Raw genomic sequence first — 21,476 nt, 5'->3', positions numbered from 1 at the left:
TTTCTATTGTAGCCCTGGCAGTACTGGAATCACTCCATAGACCAGGCTGGCCTTGAACTCATAGAGATCTGCCTGCCTCTGCCTCCCGAGTACAGGGATTAAACATGTGTGCCACCACGCCTGGCCAGGAAACATTTTTATACAGAGAAAATTAATTTGCTTTTGTAATTCTTTGTTCCTTTGATTTCTTCATTTTGGTTCTTCAGTGAGGATCAAAGTTCAAAAACACCTGAAAACACAGAAAACCAAAAAGAAGTAGATGAAGCTTCCAATACTAAATCATCTTCTCAAATACCTGCTCAGCCCACAGTAGCAAAAAGTGCTTATGGGAAGGGACCTCCGTTTAATCAGGTTCGTGGGGCTCTTAAATCCTTGTCATTGGCTGGCAATACTTTGGAAATTGGAGGAACTTGAGAAAGGATTGTGTGGTTTGCAGGCAAGTGTGGAATGCTAGTGGTAGTTTTATGTTTTCTTTGAAGCATGGGCTGCCCTCAAACTTAAGATCCTCTTGGCTCTCCTCTCCTGGCTGCTCAAGTGTCACACATGTGTCACGGTGCTTGACTGGGGCTGCTAGCTTGTTTTTAAGTAAGCCTGAATCTTTGCTGTTTTTATTGTGTTAAATGAAAGTACTGGTGGTAGCTAAAATTATTAAGCCAAACTGAAACTCCACTTTTTGTCCTGTTGATCTGGTCAGGTCAAAGTAGAGGTATATTTTCTCAAAATAAACGAGGGGCTTTACTGTTTACTGAATGTTTTATAAATCTTGGTGTGTGTGTGTGTGTGTGTGTGTGTGTGTGTGTGTGTGTGTGTGAGTGTGTGTGAGAGAGAGAGAGAGGGGTGGGGGAGAGAGAGAGAATACTGTCTTTGTAGAGAAATCTTACATAAAGAAAATGGAGACTTAAAACACCTTAGTTATTCTGGAAAAGATTGTGAAAGGAGAGAAATATGTGGGGATCAGGTATATTTTGACATTTTGACCTCATTTATTATGAACTAGGATGGTGTTAGCAGTAGCTGCATTACAAACTGAAAGAGAGGCCGTAAGGTCATTGTAATTCTTAATTAGGAATCGTTGTGAAAGTGGCATATAATTGAACTTGTACAAAATAAATGGGAGAACATACCTGTTAGCTAAAAGGAGTAGGCAAGCAGGCAGTCTTTGAAAGAAAAAGGAAATTGTTACTGCTTGTTGTAGGTTTCTTGTTGCTATACTGAAATGGCAAAGTGGATCTGTAAAAAGTAACTTTACTAAACTTTACTAAAATCTCTTGTTCTTCATTATAGGAACGTGGGCCATCTTCACACTTGCCACCACCTCCCAAGCTACTTGCACAACAGGTAGATTTTAGATGAGTGTTGGTGCATAGTGTGCTATATTTGGGTTTTGTTTTGTTTTGTTTTTTAAGTATTCTTTTGATGGAATGGTGCTATATGTTTATCACTTTCATAAAACAATTATATATCACTGTGTAGCTTGTATGTTTTCCATCTAGTTCATTATTATCTAATAAGCACAGTGCGTGTTTCACTAAAGAATGAGAAGCACCCAGCTGATAGCTGCCACTTACATGCTGTCCTTGCTTCTAAGGACAGCCCTTTACTTGATGAGATGGTTCAGTGGGTACTGCCAAGCTTGACAACCTAAGTTCACGCTGGAGATTTCATATAATGGAATAGTAAGAGAGCTGACTCCCACAAGTTGTTATTTGATCTCTACATGTGCACATATGCACAAGCAAATAGATGTAAAACAAATTATTTCAAAAGACGAATTCTCTTCATCTGTTACCTTACTCTTTAGCACCCCCCACCTCCAGATCGACAAGTACCTGGAAGACAAGGCCCCTTTCCTCCAAAGCCTCCAGGACCTGATAATGATGAAATATGGAAGCAAAGACGAAAACAACAGTCTGAAATATCTGCAGCAGTGGAGCGCGCTCGTAAACGCCGTGAGGAGGAAGAGCGAAGAATGGAGGAGCAAAGGAAGGCAGCGTGTGCAGAGAAACTGAAACAGCTGGATGAGAAGCTTGGAATCATAGAAAAACAGCCATCTCCAGAGGAACTTAGAGAAAGGGAGAGAGAGAAGGAGCGGGAGCGGGAGAAAGAACTTGAAAAAGAAAAAGAACAGGAACGTGAGAGGGAGCGGGAGCTTGAGAAAGAGCAAGAAAAACAGAGAGAAATGGAGAAGGCAAAGCAGCAAGAGAGAGAGTTAGAGCAACAGAGAGAAAAGGAACAAGAACTACAGAGGTTGAGAGAACAGGAAAAAGAGGGTGAGTTGAAGGAAAAGGAGAAAGAAGAAAACGTCGAACCCCAAGAGCCCATTCTAGAGCCGGTGACAGAGAAACAGGAAAGTGAAAACAACTGTAAGAGAGGTACGATACCTGACCCACACTTTATATATAATTTATTCTACTTTATTTTGTTTTGATGGAGATTGAAAACAGGTCCTTCCTATACTTGTGATGTGACATTCTCAAGAATACATGAAACTGGGTTTTTTGTTTTGTTTTTGGTTTGTTGTTTGTTTTGGTTTGGTTTTTTAGGGGTAAAAACATTTATGTCTGAGGTTTAGTAGGAATACTTTTCCCCTTATGAATAAATATGTTTTAGCATAGCTAGTGATCACTCTGAGGTTTTCATACATTTTTGGATGCACTGGATTTTGTTTAAATAGGGTCTGGCTATGTAGACCTTGCTGGCCTCAAGCTTAGAAGTCTGACTACCTCTATCTCCTGAGTGCTGGGGCTAAAGGCATGTGCTGCCACACTTGACTCTGCCTTTTTTTTTTTTTTAATATACATAGATAACTTGGTTTTCATATAGGTCATAACATGTAACTACTGAATAGCATATTAACATTTATTGAAATAAAGTAAGAACTAAATATTTTATTGTTAAATACATTTTTGTGTAAATGAAAATATGTAACCCCTTAGAGTCCAGCTTTATGAGAATTTGTTTTGATAATCTAATGATCTGTTATCAGTGGCTTCTGATTCTAGGCTACAAAATGAAGATTTGGATGTTAGGAAGGTGCTTTTTCCTCCTTATAGTATATTGTACCTCATTTTATCACAGTATAAAAAAAAGTGATAGGAACATCTTTCACTATTTTTTTGAGCAGAAGAGGAACCAGTTTTCACTAGACAGGACAGCAATCGCAGTGAAAAGGAGACCACGCAAGTGGTACAGGAAGCAGAACCTGAATCAGGGTCTCAGCCCCGACCTGCTGTGTTATCTGGCTATTTCAAACAGTTTCAGAAATCATTGCCACCACGATTTCAGCGACAGCAGGTAATACTACACAATCAGAAATACTTCATACGCGTGATAATAAATGCTTATCATTCAGTATCCTGATAATTTAATAAAATATAGAACCTAAACCTAGAATATGTAAAGCATAGAAACTGCCTTCTCTTTCTTTTCAGTATATGTGTTGAAAATTGGTTTACGTTGACTTTCTTTGTCATGTCTTTTTTATCTTAAGCTTTAATCATAGACACACCTTCCACGTCTAGAAAATGACAAGTTGCTTATGTCAAAGTACCGTGGCTTGTTTAGTCTTTTGCCAACTCTGCTAATTCTTTTTATCTTTAAATATCCCAAAATGTGATTGTTTACAATGATTGATTACACTGATTGGTAGAATAGAAACCTCAACAAGTTTGATTTTGATTTTCCAGGAGCAGATGAAACAGCAACAATGGCAGCAGCAACAGCAGCAGCAGCAGCAGCAAGGTGTACTTCCACAGACTGTTCCTTCACAGCCAGCAAGTGGTTCAGTCCCTCCTCCGACACACAGACCTCTTTACCAGCCAATGCAGCCCCACCCTCAACATTTGGCCTCTATGGGTTTTGATCCAAGGTGGCTCATGATGCAGTCCTATATGGATCCTCGGATGATGTCTGGAAGGCCTGCTATGGATATTCCACCCATTCATCCTGGTATGTTGGTAGTGACTGTGTTTTGGCTTACTTGTAGTTTTTAAAGGTTTCTCTTGTCCTGTCACTTTTTTTCCCCCCTTTTCCCTTTTTTCTTTTTGGTCATAATTCCTTCAATAGCAGAAATCTAGTAAGAAATGAAATAAGACCTCTAGGTCTTTATCTTGGAGTTAGACCTCTTACTGTAGACATTTGTGCCAGTACTAGTTCTCTTTCTGTCTTAGAGATTTAAATTTTTGAGATGGAAATTATTCTTGCAAGATCTGTTATTAGTATTCTTACTCTGTCTAGTATTTTCAACATTTGAATTTTATATCTGTATATGTATTCTTTCCTTTTGATTTTCTCTATCATTTGTCATTCTAACACTTGGATTTCTTCATAGGTTAGCCAGAAAGTAAATAATTTAGCCCTTTGTGGAATCATTTAGAATTAAGCTAGAAAATCTATTGTCAAAATGATACTGTGGAAGATTTAGGAGTAATTAGAAGACAATTCACAATTATAGCTAATTCAGAGCATAGTGGCATGCCCCATAAATCCCAGGACCCAAAAGGCTCTGGCCATAGAATTCAGGGCCATCTTAATGGGTTGGTTGGCTTTTATGTTTGTTTTTAAACCTTACTATTTGAATACTGAGTTACATACTTTAATAGGATATTGAACAGCTAAAGTGAAACTTGCTATAAGAAATAATTTCCTCCCAAAACTTAGCCTAGTTTGATTCTGATCTCTTATTTTTCTGTTAGCTGTTTTTAATAATGCATTTTTTTTCTTTTAAGATAAAGTACACCCAGATTATACTCCCCTCCCCTTGGTTTTGTTCTTAATAAACAATTTAAATAGCAATCACTTGGTATTTATCATAGTTTTGTTTCTTCCACTTTACATAATTCTCTTGTATGTGTGAACTTTTCTTACAGGAATGATTCCTCCTAAGCCATTAATCAGAAGAGACCAGATGGAAGGGTCACCAAATAGTTCTGAGTCATTTGAGCATATAGCTCGATCTGCAAGAGATCATGGAATTTCACTTTCTGAACCGAGGATGATGTGGGGGTCAGATCCCTATCATGCTGAGCCTCAGCAAGCAGCTACTCCCAAGGCAGCTGAAGAACCTGGGGGTACAAGGTAATAAGTTACCTAAATCATTAAAACATTAGTAGAATACTGCATCCCTAAAGATCATTCTGGTGGCCAATAGTATTGCTTATGGGTAAAGGTACTTGCCATTAAGCCTGATGACTAGAGTTTGATGCTTAGAGCCTGTCTGGTAGAAGGAGAGAACCAACTCCTAAAGTTGCCTCTGTTCTCCACAGCTGGTCCACAGCACAAGCTCTCCCCACCTTCTATGTGTGCGCTCGCGCACACACACACACTAACATTTTCTTTTTAAGGATCATTCTGATTTAAAGCCGAGCCATGGATCTGATATGCTTCGATTTATCTTTGTGTATATTCTCTCTTTCTTGCATGTTTTTAAAAATCAAATGAGGGCAAATTACTTGTAAACTAGTTATAAACTAGTTCTTTGCACTGAATTAGATGCTTTAACTTAGTAGATGTTTTAAAACAGCAGCTCTTTATAGTACATTATATATAAAAACAAGTATTTATTTTAGTTTGCTAACTAATTGGTGCATTAGAAGTTCATTCATATCAATGTGATCCAAACATTTTGGGGTCTTTCTTTCTTTCTTTCTTTCTTTCTTCCTTTCTTTCTTTGAGACAAGGTTTCTCTGTGTAGCCCTGGCTGTCCTGGACTCACTTTGTAGATAAGTATATAAGTTAGTATCACTAGCTACAATAACAGTATTTTATCACAGAGCTATACAGCCTCGCGGTGTGTAACTGAAACCATACCCCATTATTTAGAACAGCATCTCCATATTTCACACTACCTTGAGCCTTCAAGTGATCCTCCTTCTGTATTCTACTTGAATGAATGTGATTACATGCACCATTTAAATGGAACCATACAGTTGGTACTTTTACTTCTAGCTCAGACTTTTATGTGTTACAGTGTTTAACAGTTATTTTTCCTTATTAGTCCTTTAGTAACATTGAGTTTCATATTTTCTTCATTCACCCAGTTATATAGACATGCCATGTTGTTGTTGTTGGGTTTATTTTTTGGTTTTTTGTTTGTTTGTTTGTTTGTTTTTGTTTTGTTTTTTGTTTTTTGCTGAGTTTTTTCATTCAGAAATAACATTGGTCTCAATAGTTAGGGTTCATTATTTTCTATCTTATGCTTTATAATTTAAACTTGGGGAATTTTGAGAGTAATGCTGCAGTGGTGGGGTATATGTGCAACATAGGAAAGATTGTTTTATTAGTTCTCATCATTGGTCGAATTCTCATCATCACAGGCCTGAAACTACATTGGATCGAGAACAGATTGCAGCTTCTTATTCTGTAGAGCATAGTCAGCTGGAGACTCATTCAAAAACAGATGTTGCTAGAGACTCAGCTGAAACGGAAGGACAAAAGTTTTTAAGCAGATCTGTGGAAGATGTGAGACCTCACCATGCGGATACAAATAGCCAGTCTGCTTGTTTTGATGTAACTGATCAAAAGAGCGTACATACTCCTACAGAAGAGCGGATCCCAGCACTAGAAAGTCAACCTGCCCGAAAAAGAAGTGTTTCTCATGGGTCTAACCATGCTCAAAAGGCAGAGGAGCAAAGAAATGAGCCTTCTGTCAGCATTCCTAAGGTTACTAGCAGATGTGTTGATTCTAAAGAAACTGTAGAAAAGCCAGAGGAGAAGCCAAGAAAAGATGGCTTTCTGCGATCTTCTGAAGGACCAAAGCCAGAGAAAGTCTTTAAATCTAAATCAGAGACTCGGTGGGGTCCAAGACCAAGCTCAAACAGAAGAGAAGAAGGTAATGATAGGCCTGTGAGAAGGTCAGGGCCCATTAAAAAGCCTGTACTTAGAGATATGAAAGAGGAGCGGGAGCAGAGAAAGGAGAAAGAAGGTGAAAAGGTTGAGAAGGTCACTGAAAAGGTTGTTAAAGCAGAAAGAACAGAAAAGAAAGACGTTCCTCTACCACCTCCAGCACCCGTCCAGCCACAGTCATTGATTCCACCAGCCATACAGCCAGCACCAGAGAACCTACCGTCAACAGATGCTTCAACTGTGGTTCTGAAGCCTGCCCAAGACACTGAGAGGCCTTTGGAACCTGTGAGTAGTGTCCAGGTAGAGCCTGCAGTTAAAACTGTAAATCAACAAAGTGTTGCAGCACCAACAGTCAAAGAAGAGAAGCAGCCTGAGAAAGTCATCAGCAAAGATGTTGGGGTAGAAAGACCTCGCCCAGATTCTAGACCAGCAGTTAAAAAAGAGTCACCTTTACCCACTAGGACCTATTGGAAAGAAGCTCGAGATAGGGATTGGTTTCCAGACCAAGGATACAGAGGCAGAGGCAGAGGCGAGTACTACTCCAGAGGCCGAAGCTATAGAGGCTCTTATGGGGGTCGTGGCAGAGGTGGTAGAGGACACACTCGTGATTATCCTCAGTATAGAGACAATAAGCCAAGAACAGAACATGTGCCTTCAGGACCTCTTAGACAACGAGAAGAAAGCGAAACACGAAGTGAGAGCTCTGATTTTGAGGTTGTTCCCAAAAGAAGGCGACAGAGGGGTTCTGAGACTGACACTGACAGTGAAGTCCATGAAAGTGCAAGTGACAAGGATAGTTTAAGCAAAAGCAAACTTCCCAAAAGAGAGGAACGGTCTGAAAACAAAAAACCTATCAAGACCCAATCTTCTTTTAAGCCTGAAAATCATGTTCGAATAGATAATAGGCCATTAGAAAAACCTTACATAAGAGATGAGGATAAATCTAAACCAGGTTTCCTTCCTAAAGGGGAGCCTACAAGGCGAGGCAGAGGAGGAACATTCAGACGAGGTGGAAGGGATCCAGGAGGCCGACCATCACGTCCTGCCACTTTAAGAAGACCTACTTATAGGGACAATCAGTGGAATCCAAGGCAGGCAGAACCTCCTAAACCTGAAGATGGAGAGCCACCAAGAAGACATGAGCAGTTTATGCCTCTACCAGCAGATAAACGACCTCCAAAATTTGAGCGAAAATTTGACCCAACTAGAGAGAGGCCCCGAAGGCAACGTCCTACCCGCCCACCAAGGCAGGATAAGCCGCCTCGATTCAGACGGCTGAGAGAGAGAGAGGCTGCTTCAAAGACAAATGAGGTGTTGGTACCCACAAATGGCACAGTTAATAATAATCTGGTTCAAGAACCAGTGAATCCACCTGGAGACATTTCTGGAAATAAGACTCCAGATTTGTCTAACCAGAACTCTTCAGATCAAGCAAATGAAGAATGGGAAACAGCCTCTGAAAGTAGTGATTTTAATGAGAGACGTGAGAGGGATGAGAAAAAAAATGCTGATGTTAGCTCCCAAGCAGTAGTAAAGTCTGGAGAAAATGTTCTGCCTCCAAAAAGGGAAATAGCAAAGAGAAGTTTTTCTAGTCAGAGACCTGGAGTTGATCGCCAGAATCGCCGTGGCAACAGTGGCCCACCCAAATCAGGGAGGAATTTCTCAGGTCCTAGGAATGAAAGAAGAAATGGCCCACCATCAAAAAATGGAAAGAGAGGGTGAGTTCTGTGCTTTAGATATAAAATGTGTTCCTTTAAAGAAGGTACACAGGTGCCAATCTAGGTAAAAGACATGGTACTCCCCAGATTCTTTGTTCTCAAAGTGAGTTCGAGGCTTGCCTGGTCTACAAAGTAAGTCCAGGACAGCCAAGGCCATACAGAGAAACTCTGTCTCGAGAAAAATTAAAAATTAAACAAAATGGTGGACAAATGGACACAGTTATCTCCTGGGGTAATGAGAATTCTAGAACTGTTGGGTAGAACGTTAAAGAGCTGTGTTGGGAACATTAAGTTTAGTGAGGCTGTACTTTCAGAGCAAAAAAATTGTCATACCCAAGAATGGGTTCATCAACACCTGTAGAAGTTGGTGTGTGTGGTCTACATTTTATTTTGATTTTAAAATTGTCAACAAAGAGCCATCCATCCAGGCCAGCAGCTCTTGAGAGCCACAGCGTTGTGCTGTAGGTGTGAATTTACAAACTGCCAGGAAGAGTGTTTTTTTGTTGGAGTATGTAATAATCATCTTAAATTATTTTGTTTAGGCCATTTGACGACCAATCCTCAGGCACAGCTGGCGTTGACCCTGTGAATGGTAACTCTGCACACCACCAAGAAGGCACACCTAATGGTGCGGGACAAAAGAATTCCAAGGATACTACTGGGAAAAAGAGAGAAGACACCAAACCAGGTCCTAAAAAACCAAAAGAGAAAGTAGATGCTCTGTCACAGTTTGATCTCAACAATTATGCAAGTATGTTCCAGATTGTTGTACTTCACTTCTTGGTAAATTTAAGCAGATATTAACACTATTGAAAACATAAGGAAGGAGAACATGGTGCATTTATGTTAGACATCGAGGCTGACTGTGAAATACTAATTTGATTTAAACTACAACATCAGCAGTTAGTAAGGAACATGGAGTATAATTTTGGTTGATGGTACTCCAGGAAGGCGTTCACTGTTCTTTATGGGGAGGATTTAAAATGTATCAAACCAGTAAAGCTGCAAAACATGCTTAAGAAAGCACAGGAAAACATTAAGTGAAGATCTTGAGTTAGAACTGAAGCTATTCTGAACATTTGTTTTTAAAAAGAAACAGTCAACTCAGTAATACAGAAGAGAATAACACAGTGGGAGACAGTGTTAAGAAAGCTGCCAAATGAACAAGTACCAAATATGGATAACAAGCAATAAAAAATATTGAGCAAAGAGATAAATGCAAATTATCTCAAGCTAGTTGATTTTACTTGTAATAGTATATGATTTGTCATCCATTCAGATGAAACCAAAGTTAATAAAACAGGTTTCTTAATGAGGTAGTAATAATGGAAGGTTAAGATAGGTAGTTATTCCAGTATGAGATGTGGGTGTCTTCTTCTAATTCTGTGGAGTTTTGGTGTGTTTGTTTTTGCTAACCCTTTATTTGTTTGAACTTGGGTCTCAGACATTATTTCTAGGCCAGTGCTTCTCAAAGTGTGGTCCTCCACTATTTGCCTCACTAGGAATTTTGATAGAAATACAGATTTTTATTGACCAAACATATTGAATATAAATGTAAGGACTATTATTCTATACTAGTATCTAATTCATATGGGATAAAAATGAGAAAGAAATAACTGATCTTAATTTCTTGTTTAGGGATTTTTAGCTGGATTATTTAGCACAGTGATTCTTAATAGGAGTAGCTTTTCCACTCTGGGACATTTGGTGGTCAAGGTTAGCTGTCAGAACTGCGGTAAGACACTGCTGCATCTGGTGGACAAAGGAACAGTTGCTGCTGAGTACTCTACACTCAACAGCCAATATGAAGCTGTGAGAATGGCGCCTTCTTCTCTCAAAATACCTTGTGTGTTCTTAACCCTTTTTGTGATGATGTGAGGTGGACAAATGATGAGATAAAGTGGGTATGCTGTAAGGTTACTTACACAAGAGGTATTTCAGCAAAAGCGCTATGATACCTCGTTGATGTAGTAAACACTTCCAGGTAGCTCATGGACAGCTGTCACCAATAAGCTGTACAAAAGGGTGACTTGTGCTTCAGGAAGGATGACATACATTTTCACCAGAGTATTCAGAATGAGATGGAATTTAAAATTACGTATGGGTTTTTACATTTTCCCCTTACTATTTTTTGCTCACAAGTAGCTGGAATAACTCAGGCTCTGTTAAGTGACAAGCTGAAGTAAATTTAGAATTATGATATTAGCCAAGTGTGGTGGCACATATTTGGAATGCAAACAGCTTTAGAGTTCCATAGTAATTTCTAAGTCAGCCTGGCCCACAAAATGAGACTTTGTCTCAAAACAACAATAAACAGTAGAATTGTGGTGAGTCCATTTCATCAATCTGAAATACTATAACACCCACAAAAGCCATTTTTAATATTTGTTTTTCATTTCTCTTTGATCTGTACATAAAATTTTAATACATAAAAAGAAATGTAGCTGGGTATGGTGGTGCATGCCTGTAATCCCAGGACTTGAGGAGGCAGAGGCTGGTGATCTCTGAGTTCAAGGATAGCCAAGGCTACACAAATAAACTCTTGTCTCCAAAAGGGGGGGGCGGAATGTGAAGGTCCTCTGTAAATTTCTTGACATTTTATATCTGTAGCCAAAAGTCCCATCTTTTCTAACTTTGAAGCATTCTATAACATACTCAGATGTCCTATACTGTCTAGGGTATAACTTTAGCCAAAATAATCATTAGTTGAAAATACATGGTATTATCCATGTCCAAATAAACTCATTTTTTAGCAGACAATAATTCCCACTTTAGGACAGGGAAATATATATGAAGTATAGTACTGCTGTTTAGAGCATTACACAGTTCTGAGGCTGAGAAGACATTTGGGATATTTTTTATTTGTTTTTGTTTTTAAATGACTGAGGGGGGCAAGGAGTGAGAGAGAGCTAGTGAGCACGCCTGTATGTGCTACACATTATACACTAGTGAGCATGCCTGTGTATGTTATACATTATAGACTAGTGAGCACACCTGTATGAGTTATACACTAGTGAGCATGCCTGCCTGTGAATGTTTTACATTATAAGGAAAAATGTTCTACTGGGAATGGTGCCACATAGGCATAATCGCAGCACTTGATAGGAGGAGCTAGAGTTCAAGGCCAGCCGCAGTTATCCAAGTTTGAGATTAGTGGGAGCTACACGAGACCCTGTTTCAAAAACAAAAAGGGTCTCTCATTCAGAGCATTCAGTTTTGAGGTTTTTGTTTTTATCTTATTTATGAGACTTTTTCATAAAGATGAAATAACATTGAAATTTGCTAATCCATTTTGGGCTATCTTACAGGATAGGAAATAAATTATACTCTAAAATTATAAGAAATCTTTTCACACCTGCAGGTGTTGTTATCATTGATGATCATCCTGAAGTAACTGTTATTGAAGACCCCCAGTCAAATTTAAATGATGATGGTTTTACTGAAGTGGTATCTAAAAAACAACAAAAGCGGTTACAGGATGAGGAGCGCCGAAAGAAGGAAGAGCAAGTCGTACAGGTAAAAGCTCATCAGTTTGTTGCTTGTTTGTATATTGATGTTCAGAGCACGTTAGCAAATGACCAGGGTTGATGTCTACTCCTAAAGTTGTTTGTGTTTACCTTAAATTTGTGTGATTACCTTTACACATGGGAACTCTACCCAGAATTTAGGTCATTTCAAAATTAGGTAGTCAGCATAGCTTGCTATTTTTCTTAAAACAGATCATCATTTCTCTAATTCAACGATATATCTTATGTACTACTAATTTGTTCCATGGTAAAAATTCAGTTTGTTTTAAATTATATTGAAAATTGAGTGAACACAAGTGCCCTGACCTAGAAGATATTTTTGTCTTTTTTGTGCAGAGGGGTCAAATTTACTTCAAACTTTGTTGTTTATTTCAGATTTTGGAGGGGGAGTAAGCATATATATAAAATATTATTTGTCCTTTTTCTCCATATCATCTTGACTTCTTATAGTTTGTTATTCCACTAATACCCTGAGAGTGTCCATTTAGAAAATTGAAATAACTAAGTTAGCAGTGGGAAGTTCTATAAAAAGTAGGAAGTAGAAATTATATATGTGCACTGTTTCTTTAAGTATATTATTGACAAAATAGATGATGTCTTTTTTTTTTTTTTAAGGTGTGGAGCAAAAAAAATATAAATGAAAAAGGAAGGAGTCAGACTTCTAAGCTTCCTCCAAGGTTTGCCAAAAAACAAGCTACTGGGACTCAGCAAGCCCAAGCTCCAGCCTCAGCACCAGCTCCAGTCTCTTCCTCAGCCCCAGTCTTAGCATCCCCACCAGCTCCAGTTCCTGCCTCCACCCCAGCTCCAGTTCCCATTCTGGCATCAGCCACAGCTCTAGTTCCAGCCTCAACCCCAGCTCCAGTTCTAACTTCAAGCCCAGCTCCAGTTGCAACCTCAGCCTCAGCTCCTGTTCCAGTGTCCACTGCATCTGCAGTCATGGCCTCCTCATCCTCATCCCAAGCCTCCATACCAGCTCCAACTCCTTTGCTTGCCTCTGCCTCAACCACAGCCTCGGTCCCCATTCTCACTTCAGCTTCAATTCCTATCCTTGCTTCAGCTCTAGCACCAGTGTCAGTTTCTTCTCCAACCCCAGTAGTCTCAGCTCCAGCTTTGCCAACTATTTCAGCACCAGCTACCCCAGCCACAGCCCCAACAACCTCAATTCCTCTTGCCCCAGCCTCCACTGCAACCACTGCCCCAACCCCAGCCACACCAGGGCAGACTCAGACACAGATGCCCAAACCAGTCCAGAGTCCACTTCCACCTTCAGCACCATCATCAAAACAGCCACCACCTTCCATTAGATTACCTTCAGCTCAAACATCTAATGGCACAGATTATGTAGCCACTGGGAAACCCATCCAGACTCCACAGTCACATGGTTCTCTAACAGCTGAATTATGGGATAACAAAGTGGCTGCTCCAGCTGTGCTGAATGACATTTCTAAAAAATGTAAGTACTTTTTTTCTCCTATACCTCCCAGTCATCTATTTTTTTTAGTAGGAAGCAGTTTAACAGCATACTTTTTTTCATATTGAGGTTTCGTGTCACCCTAGGTAGCATGGCTATTATTAAGAAAACCAGCAAATGCCAGTTAAGGGGGGGAAAGCGCCCTTACACACAGTTGGCTAATTAGCTCAACCAATATAAAAATCAGTGTGCAGGTTCTTTAAAAAAAATTAAAAATAAAATTATCATTGAATCCAGCTATTCCATTCTTGGGTGTGTATCTGAAGGGATTTAAGTCAGCAGAGAAACTTGGACATTGTGATGTTCATCTTAACAGTATTCACAATAGCCAAGATACATAATTAGACCAAATATCCATTTACATATAAATCAATAAAGATCTAGTATAGCACAAAGGAATGTTACTCAGCCATAAAGAAGAGTAAGTTATGTCATTTACAGATAACTGAATAGAAGTAAGTATAAATCAACGTGTTAAACTGTACGTCACATGAACAAATGTGTCTATGTTTTTCTTCATCTGAGTTCTAGATCATGTATGTAGGTAGCCTGCACATACAGGTAAAAATAAAGGAGAAAGAAGATCTGGGGTCAGACAGGAGAGGGTATTAGAATAAAGAGAAAAGGATACATGTTTTTCTCAGGTGGAACCTAAATTTTGTATAAGGAAAGGGAAAAGAACCATTTAAGATGAACTAGAAGGGCAGCATGGTGTAGTAAGTGTAGAACATTTGTTTTACAAATACAAAGTGATCATATGAGTGTATAAAAAAGCTTGAATAGAGCTTATTTATGTTTGCCAGGCAGTGGTGGCACACATCTTTAATCCCAGCACTCAGGAGGCAGAGGCAGGTGGGTCTACAGATCAAGTTCCAGGACAGCCCGGGCTATACAGAGAAACCCTGCTTTGAAAAAACAAAGATGAATGAATGAATTAATCTGTGATGTGGGAAATTGTTCTGTATTGCCACCCTTGTTATAAAGGGTTGAATAGACTTTAGCATCTCAATTTTAATGGTCATTTCTCCTGGCTATTTTTTTAGTAGGTCCTATTAGTCCACCACAGCCACCTTCAGTCAGTGCATGGAATAAGCCCTTAACATCGTTTGGCTCACCAACTTCATCAGAGGTAAGAATAGACTTACTGGCATAGATGGAGTTAGTGACATGGTTTTCTAAATAAATTCTCAACCTTCATTGTATCTCATTATTACCTAAAGGGCCATTAAAACAAATTAAACTCATGCTCGGAGTTCCTGCTCTATTAGGTCTGGCTTGGGTTTTGCTACTTTTCTATCAGGTACCCGGGTGATACTAAGACTGCTAGTCCTCCATATTTACAGGCTGCTAAAGGGTAAACATTTGTTTTGATCCCAGTATCAGAACATAATACAGTCACTATTTTCCAGGCTTGCCTCATATTTCTATCTAACGGGATAATTATAGACAACTTACAGATTACTGTTCTGTCACTTCTCAACCATGTGCGATATTGGTCAATGGTTGTCTAGGTCAGTGTTTACTCATTAAGTAAATGAACATTTTGATGTGCCAGCCATTTTCCCTTCTGGGTTTACAAAACTGGCACAGAAAATAGAGCTAAAAGGCCTCATGGGACTTCTATTATAGTGTAAGGAGAAATCAGTTTAATGGAGAGAATAAGGAAAGGATTTTCCCAAACTAATGGAGATAGTCTAAAGTGGCCAATATATTCTAAAGGCTGAGAGATCCTACTTATGTGACATTTGAATAAAAATTTGGGGAAAATCAAGAATGTATGCTATTCAGATACCTGAAAAAAAAAAGTCAATTCTAGTTCAGTGAGTAGCGGTTATGAAAGCTGAGACAAAAACAACTCTAGTATATTCAGAGTAGTTCAGAGAAGTCCATCCAGCTGGAGAGCTGAGACCTAGAAAGACAACAGAGTTGGAGAGGTTTTAAGGGCTTTGGAAGACACAGAGACCCATGGGAGGGTATGATACAAAGGAGTGGCAGGGATGACTGTATAGATTGTTCTGTTACAAACTCTTGTGGGTGAGGAGCCAAGGGAGTTAGGATGACAGGATATATAGCCAAGTGATAAACCAGAGAAATGTCATTAAAGGTCAGACAGTGCACTCACATGGTAAATGTGGAATGTCAGGAGGAGAGCTATTAACCCTAGACTATTGGTGTGAATGGAAAGAAAAAATTTTCATCAGTTTAAAATAAGCAGCTACAAGCCAGATGGCAGAGGCTGGTGGGTCTCTGTGAATTTGAGGCCAGCCTGGTCTACAAAGCGAGTCCAGGACAGCCGAGGCTACACAGAGAAACCCTGTCTCAATAAAACAAACAACAACAACAACCAAAGAAGTAAAATGAGCAGCTACGAATGGATTATGATTAGGGGTTAGGGTAAGAAGCTCATATAGCTACATTTAAAATGTAGCCATGCCTGGGTTCATGGCTTAAAGAATGCTGAGTGCTCTGCAAAGTACCCAAGCTTGGCTCCAGCACCCACATAAAGTGGGTCAAGTTGCCGGGAACTCCAGTTCCAGGAAATCTGATTGATGTGCCTGGCATCCATGAGCACTGGTACTCAGGTGTATATACTTAACCTGCACATGAATAAACACACACAATTCAAGTGGAAATGTCAGTTGGCTTTGAGAGTGTGTTAATCAGAAGAGGATCTGATTTGAATATTGTATTTGCTAAGTTATCAACATATCAGCAAAGTAATGGAATTGGATGAAATTACCAAGGTAAAATAAATTGAATAAAGGAAAGAAGAAAACTCAAAGCTAAGAGAACTGTGGGAGGTACAGAGGCCAGCTGATTAGGGAAGCATCTAAGAAGCCAAAAGAAAGTTGAGTTTAAGGAAAAAGGGGTGGATCTTTGTGTCCAGTGCTGCTGATAGAGCAAGTGGTCCTTGTGCAGAATTAACAGCTGAAATTAATGCTGTAGGAGCCACCGGTGGCACTGACATGAATACCTGTTAGTATAAACTAAGGGGGGAAATGTGAGTAGAGAGACTTCAGAGTACAGTCATTCACAACATAGAATTTTAGTCAGAGTGTCATTTGAGGGTCAAAAATGTCATGGTGTGCACATAACGCATCATCTGGTGGCATCATAATTAGTTTTAGTGTACTATGATACTTGCCGAACAAAAGTTGCTTGGTGATGTATTTCTCAGAATGTGTCTTGTTGTACAATGCAATCAGAGTTGCACTGTAGATGAGGATGTGCAGAAAAATGGGAAAGTATTAAAGATATATTGGTTTACATTTGGATGTTTTCTCTTTATAGAAGTGTTCCTATTTCCCTATCTTTCTAGTATTCTCACAAACCATGTCTGGGGAGGGCCTCACTTTGGTATTAAGTTCTCGGGGAGAGTTCTTTTTAATGGCTCAAGACTCACTGCTTTCTGTGTGACAGCCTTCATATAACATCTATTGTTGGTGTTGGCATTTTGTATGATTCATAATAGAGTGCATTTCTTGCAAAGTCAGTTATTCCTGCTGACATGAAGGGGACAGCACAGAAAATTTGTTTCATGGCTGCAGAAATTCTCTTGTAGGCATTCTACAACCATATGTTTTGGTAGTATCTTATTTATCTCCCAGACTTTGCTCATTATCTTCATGTTCTTTGTGATTTCTAGCTAGAAAGTGCTTTTTGGGAGAATGCCGTTGTGTTAACTTCACGACGACGACTACTACTGCTTTCTTCCTCCTCCCCCCCCCCCCCCCCCCCGCCACCCCCACCCCCCCAGACAGGGTTTCTGTGTAACAGTCCTGGCTGTCCTGGACTCACTTTGTAAAGCAGGCTGGCCTCTAACTTACAACACTGCCTCTGACTACTGGGATTAAAGGCATGTGCCACCACCACTCAGCAGCATGACATTTTTTAATTAGCAAAATTTACATTTCAGATAATGGGCAGATTCTATGGTCTTTCCATTTTCTTTTATGTGAGTGTATGCATGTAGAGATGAGTGGTTATCCTAAAGTATCATTCATTGGGAGTCTCAAAAAAAATCGGAACTGCCATTATAAAAGTTATAGCACAAAAGGCCAGTGAGCTCCTCAACAGTGATAGGAGACAGCATGCAGAAGGCTAGATGTGTGGAGCAGTTACAGTGACTTAGTTTTTTCATAGCAAAGCAAAAGGAAAAATAAAGCGAAAAACAAAATTCAAATGTTGCTTTGGTCTAACAAATAAGTTGCTACTTCATATTTTTTTTGGCATTACTTTCTGTTGGTATTTATTCCTTTCCAGTATGTTTTGCTCAGGAATTTTTCTGTCTAGTATTCTAAAATGGCTATTTATTTTAGTTCTGTCTTAGCTTTTCTTAATGTTACCTATCCAACTTGTTGTTTCTTTCATTTTATCTAATATAGTCAAAATGAGATTGCCTAGCACAGGGACTGTGTTCAGAAAATTAGCTTTTTAAATTAGTGGTGTGATTCCATGGATGTGTATACCACCTTACCAATTACATAGCACTTAGTTGGGTTTTTAAGTTACTTTGAAGACAGACTTCCAAGGAAGAAGTTGGTGATACTTGTTTTTTCTTCTCCATTTATAACTTTGAACATTTACCAGTTAGTTTTAAATTTGTTTTAATGATGAAATAACTGGAAGCTTTCTTTGGGTTTTGTCATGATCACAGAACTGGGACTATGAACACTTAAGCCAAAATCTTATTCTAACCGCAGTAAATATGTAGAATTTTGCTAAGCCGGGCTTCTGTTGTGCTTTTTGTTTGTGGCACTGCATACATCTTTCAGTCAAGTCTGAACATGTTCACTGTGATATACCAAGTGTTAAAACATTATTTTATTAGGGAGCAAGAAATGGCCAAGAGAGTGGTGTTGAAATTGGAATTGACACAATTCAGTTTGGTGCTCCAGCTTCCAATGGGAATGAAAGTGAGGTGGTTCCTGTGCTTTCAGAGAAACCAAACGACAAAGGTCCTGAACCTAAAGAGCAACGTCAGAAACAGCCACGGGCAGGGCCCATTAAAGCCCAGAAGGTGAGGACTATTCATTAGGTAGATGTGATTCTGAAATAGACAAATAAAAATTGTTTTTAATTGAATTTAATTTTATTATATATTTTATCATAAACATGACTTTAGCTTCCAGATTTGAGTCTGGTAGAAAACAAAGAGCATAAACCTGGTCCTATTGGAAAGGAACGATCATTGAAAAATAGAAAAGTGAAAGATGCCCAACAGGTTGAGCCAGAAGGACAAGAGAAACCAAGCCCAGCTGTGGTCAGAAGCACAGATCCTGGAACAGCAAAAGAAACCAAAGCAGTCTCGGAAATGTCTGCTGAAATAGGAGCAATGATCTCAGTATCCTCTACAGAATATGGCACTGATGCAAAGGTATGCAGCATACACTGGTGATCAGTTCACTTGATGCACAAACTAGGTCCAAAATGAATGACAAGAATATCAGTAATGTACTTTTTATGCTGAGCTTTTGATTATAATGGTTGTTGTACAGCAGTGTGCTTCTGTGCCCCAACAACAACAACACACACACACTGTGGCCCTGGCTGTCCTGGAACTTATTCTGTAGACAGAAGTTGCCCTCAAATTCAAAAAGATCTACTTGCCTCTGCCTCCTGGGTGCCAGGATTATAGACATTTGCACCCACCACCTGCCATACAGTAGGTTATATGGTGTAAATGTCACATAGAAAACTATAAAAATCAGAATTCTTTCCCTTGAGTTTATAAGCTTTTTAAAGATGTCTCTGTCTGGTATAGCTCTTTTTAGCCTTCTATCATAATTCTAAACTTAAAATGGGACACACTTGGAGCAAATCACTGTTTTTGAGGTTGAACACTAAAAGTATTGACTTGCTTTTCGTTGCCACATTGAATGAAAGATATGTATCTTTTAAAATGCAGCCAGTTCCTTATATTTGTGAGTTCAGGATCTAGAAATTCAAATCTGGATCAAAAATATTCTCCCTTAACAATTGAGGTTCTTTTGGTTTGGGTTTTTGTCTGTCTTCATTAAACTCTAGCCTCCAGTGGCAGGACAGTCCATTGTGTTACATGCTGCTGCTGTTGTAAAGAAGACATGTAGGTTGCATAAAGATACTGTAAGATTTTGCAGGCCCAGTACGTAACTCGATGCAACTGGAAAGGCAAATTATATTAAGTGACTGAAAATAGATACTTGTTTTCATTTGAGGTCATAACTCACAAAAATACTTAGTCCAATTGATAGCTCCCTACTTTGTGATGTGAAAATACACAGTAAATATATGTAAAAGTCTAGCAGCGGTTGCAATGTTGTCCCTTGAAGATGGGTCCATACTGTATTAGCCTACTGTTCATTGGTGTGTTTTATGATCTCTCTTTGTTACTATTTGACTGTGAAAAAGTGACCTATTCAGCTTTAAAGGACTTTTTCTTTTTTTTCCCCCTGTTACTCCTTCACAGGAGTCTGTAACAGACTATACTACACCTTCCTCTTCTCTGCCTAGCACTGTGGCTACTAATAATGCAAAGATGGAGGATACTTTGGTTAATAATGTAAGTAACCATTCAGAGATTTGGCAGGTTTGGGTAGGAATCTGACTCATCTTATACATTGCCTTGTCTTACACACCCTGTGTTCAGTACTTGGCAACTTAACAAAAGTTGATAGTAGGTTTGTGTTTATGAGCACAGTAATGAATATACCTACTAAAATCAAAGTTTAGGTCTCTCCCAAACCCCCTTTCTAAGTTATTAGCTAAGACGATTTATTTTATGAACACTCATCCTTTTAACCTAATTTGGTAAAAAGTTTTGGGTTTACTCTAACATACTGTAGTTAATTCTATTTAGTTAATTTTGTTCACAAATATGACTTTTTATGATTCAATGATTTATGATTTAATGCCAGTAGAAAAAGAAGAAACTGTTCCCAAAGAATCTAGCATCCCTTTTGTGCAAATTGAGCTAAAAATATGAACATAAGTATTCCAAAATTTCTTAAATTCTCTAATGTTAAGTGATGTTAAGTCATGTGGCAAATCAAGCCCTAGTTCTTCAGAGAAACCAAATTATATGTAGCTGGATGTTTTAAGTCATTTTGCCTAGTTCACTACAAATGAAAAACTAGTTTAAAAATATTGAGTAACTTGCTGTGGTCACATGCACAGTATAATTTTGACATTTAAAAGTTTGTTGTATGGTCCTTGCTTTTGAGAATAAATGGGGAGAAGTTTGATCATCTGATCTCCTTTATCAGTATAAACTTCTGTAATCAAAACCTATCATATTCAAATGTTGATTGTTCTTTCCAAAAAATACTTCGGAAAAATAGTTAGATTTTTTTTTTAAGGACTTTATCATTTTCAGTATAAAAATCTTGATTTTTGTCCTCTATTTTTCCCTCATGCTGTCTATTCGTCCCTCTAGCATCAAGTATGTGGAATTTTAGAAAGGTGAGCTACATTAGGGGTCAGTTAATCAAAATTATAGTCAAATCAAAAGACTTACACTAGGGAGCTGGAGAGATGGCTCAGAGGTTAAGAGCACTGGCTGTTCTTCCAAAGGTCTTGAGTTCAATTCCCGGTACCCACATGGTGTCTCATGACCATCAATAATGTGATCTGATGCCCTCTTCTGTCATGCAGGCATTCGTGCAGGCAGAATATAAATAATAAATAAATCTTTAACTTAAAAAAGAAAAAGACTTACCCTACATAGCTGAGGAAAAGGACTAGAGAGGAGTCCGTTGTAATTGTTATTGAGAGCTGATAAGCTATTCCAGTGCTTAAAAGTTATACAACTGCTTCATGTACCAAATCCTAGAATCCATCACTCCACCCGTCTTTATGAGAGAAACTTCCTGTATAATAGGAAATTTACAAGAAAGGGCCTTTGTTAAGCTTAAATGCTGAGTCTACTGCTAGATTATC

General features: G+C 38.8%; 1 protein-coding gene across 9 annotated transcripts in view; it reads left to right on the top strand.

The window, feature by feature from the left end:
* The window catches only part of Prrc2c (proline rich coiled-coil 2C), a 72,272-nt gene that overhangs the window by 32,356 nt on the left and 18,440 nt on the right, over positions 1-21,476 (top strand). For all 9 annotated transcript variants that reach the window (XM_051147706.1, XM_051147708.1, XM_051147713.1 and 6 more), the window contains exons 10-23: positions 207-351; positions 1,285-1,338; positions 1,802-2,372; positions 3,125-3,294; positions 3,687-3,948; positions 4,869-5,076; positions 6,315-8,561; positions 9,104-9,312; positions 11,923-12,077; positions 12,704-13,541; positions 14,603-14,688; positions 18,391-18,579; positions 18,685-18,936; positions 20,008-20,100. In XM_051147706.1, the coding sequence (XP_051003663.1) occupies positions 207-351; positions 1,285-1,338; positions 1,802-2,372; positions 3,125-3,294; positions 3,687-3,948; positions 4,869-5,076; positions 6,315-8,561; positions 9,104-9,312; positions 11,923-12,077; positions 12,704-13,541; positions 14,603-14,688; positions 18,391-18,579; positions 18,685-18,936; positions 20,008-20,100 (5,479 nt within the window). The remainder of the gene's footprint in view (positions 1-206; positions 352-1,284; positions 1,339-1,801; positions 2,373-3,124; positions 3,295-3,686; positions 3,949-4,868; positions 5,077-6,314; positions 8,562-9,103; positions 9,313-11,922; positions 12,078-12,703; positions 13,542-14,602; positions 14,689-18,390; positions 18,580-18,684; positions 18,937-20,007; positions 20,101-21,476) is intronic.

Source organism: Acomys russatus, chromosome 6 (assembly GCF_903995435.1).
Source record: "Acomys russatus chromosome 6, mAcoRus1.1, whole genome shotgun sequence".
NCBI lineage: Eukaryota > Metazoa > Chordata > Mammalia > Rodentia > Muridae > Acomys > Acomys russatus.
The sequence above is the reverse complement of the archived record's forward strand: the minus strand, read 5'-3'. Positions and strand labels throughout refer to the sequence as shown.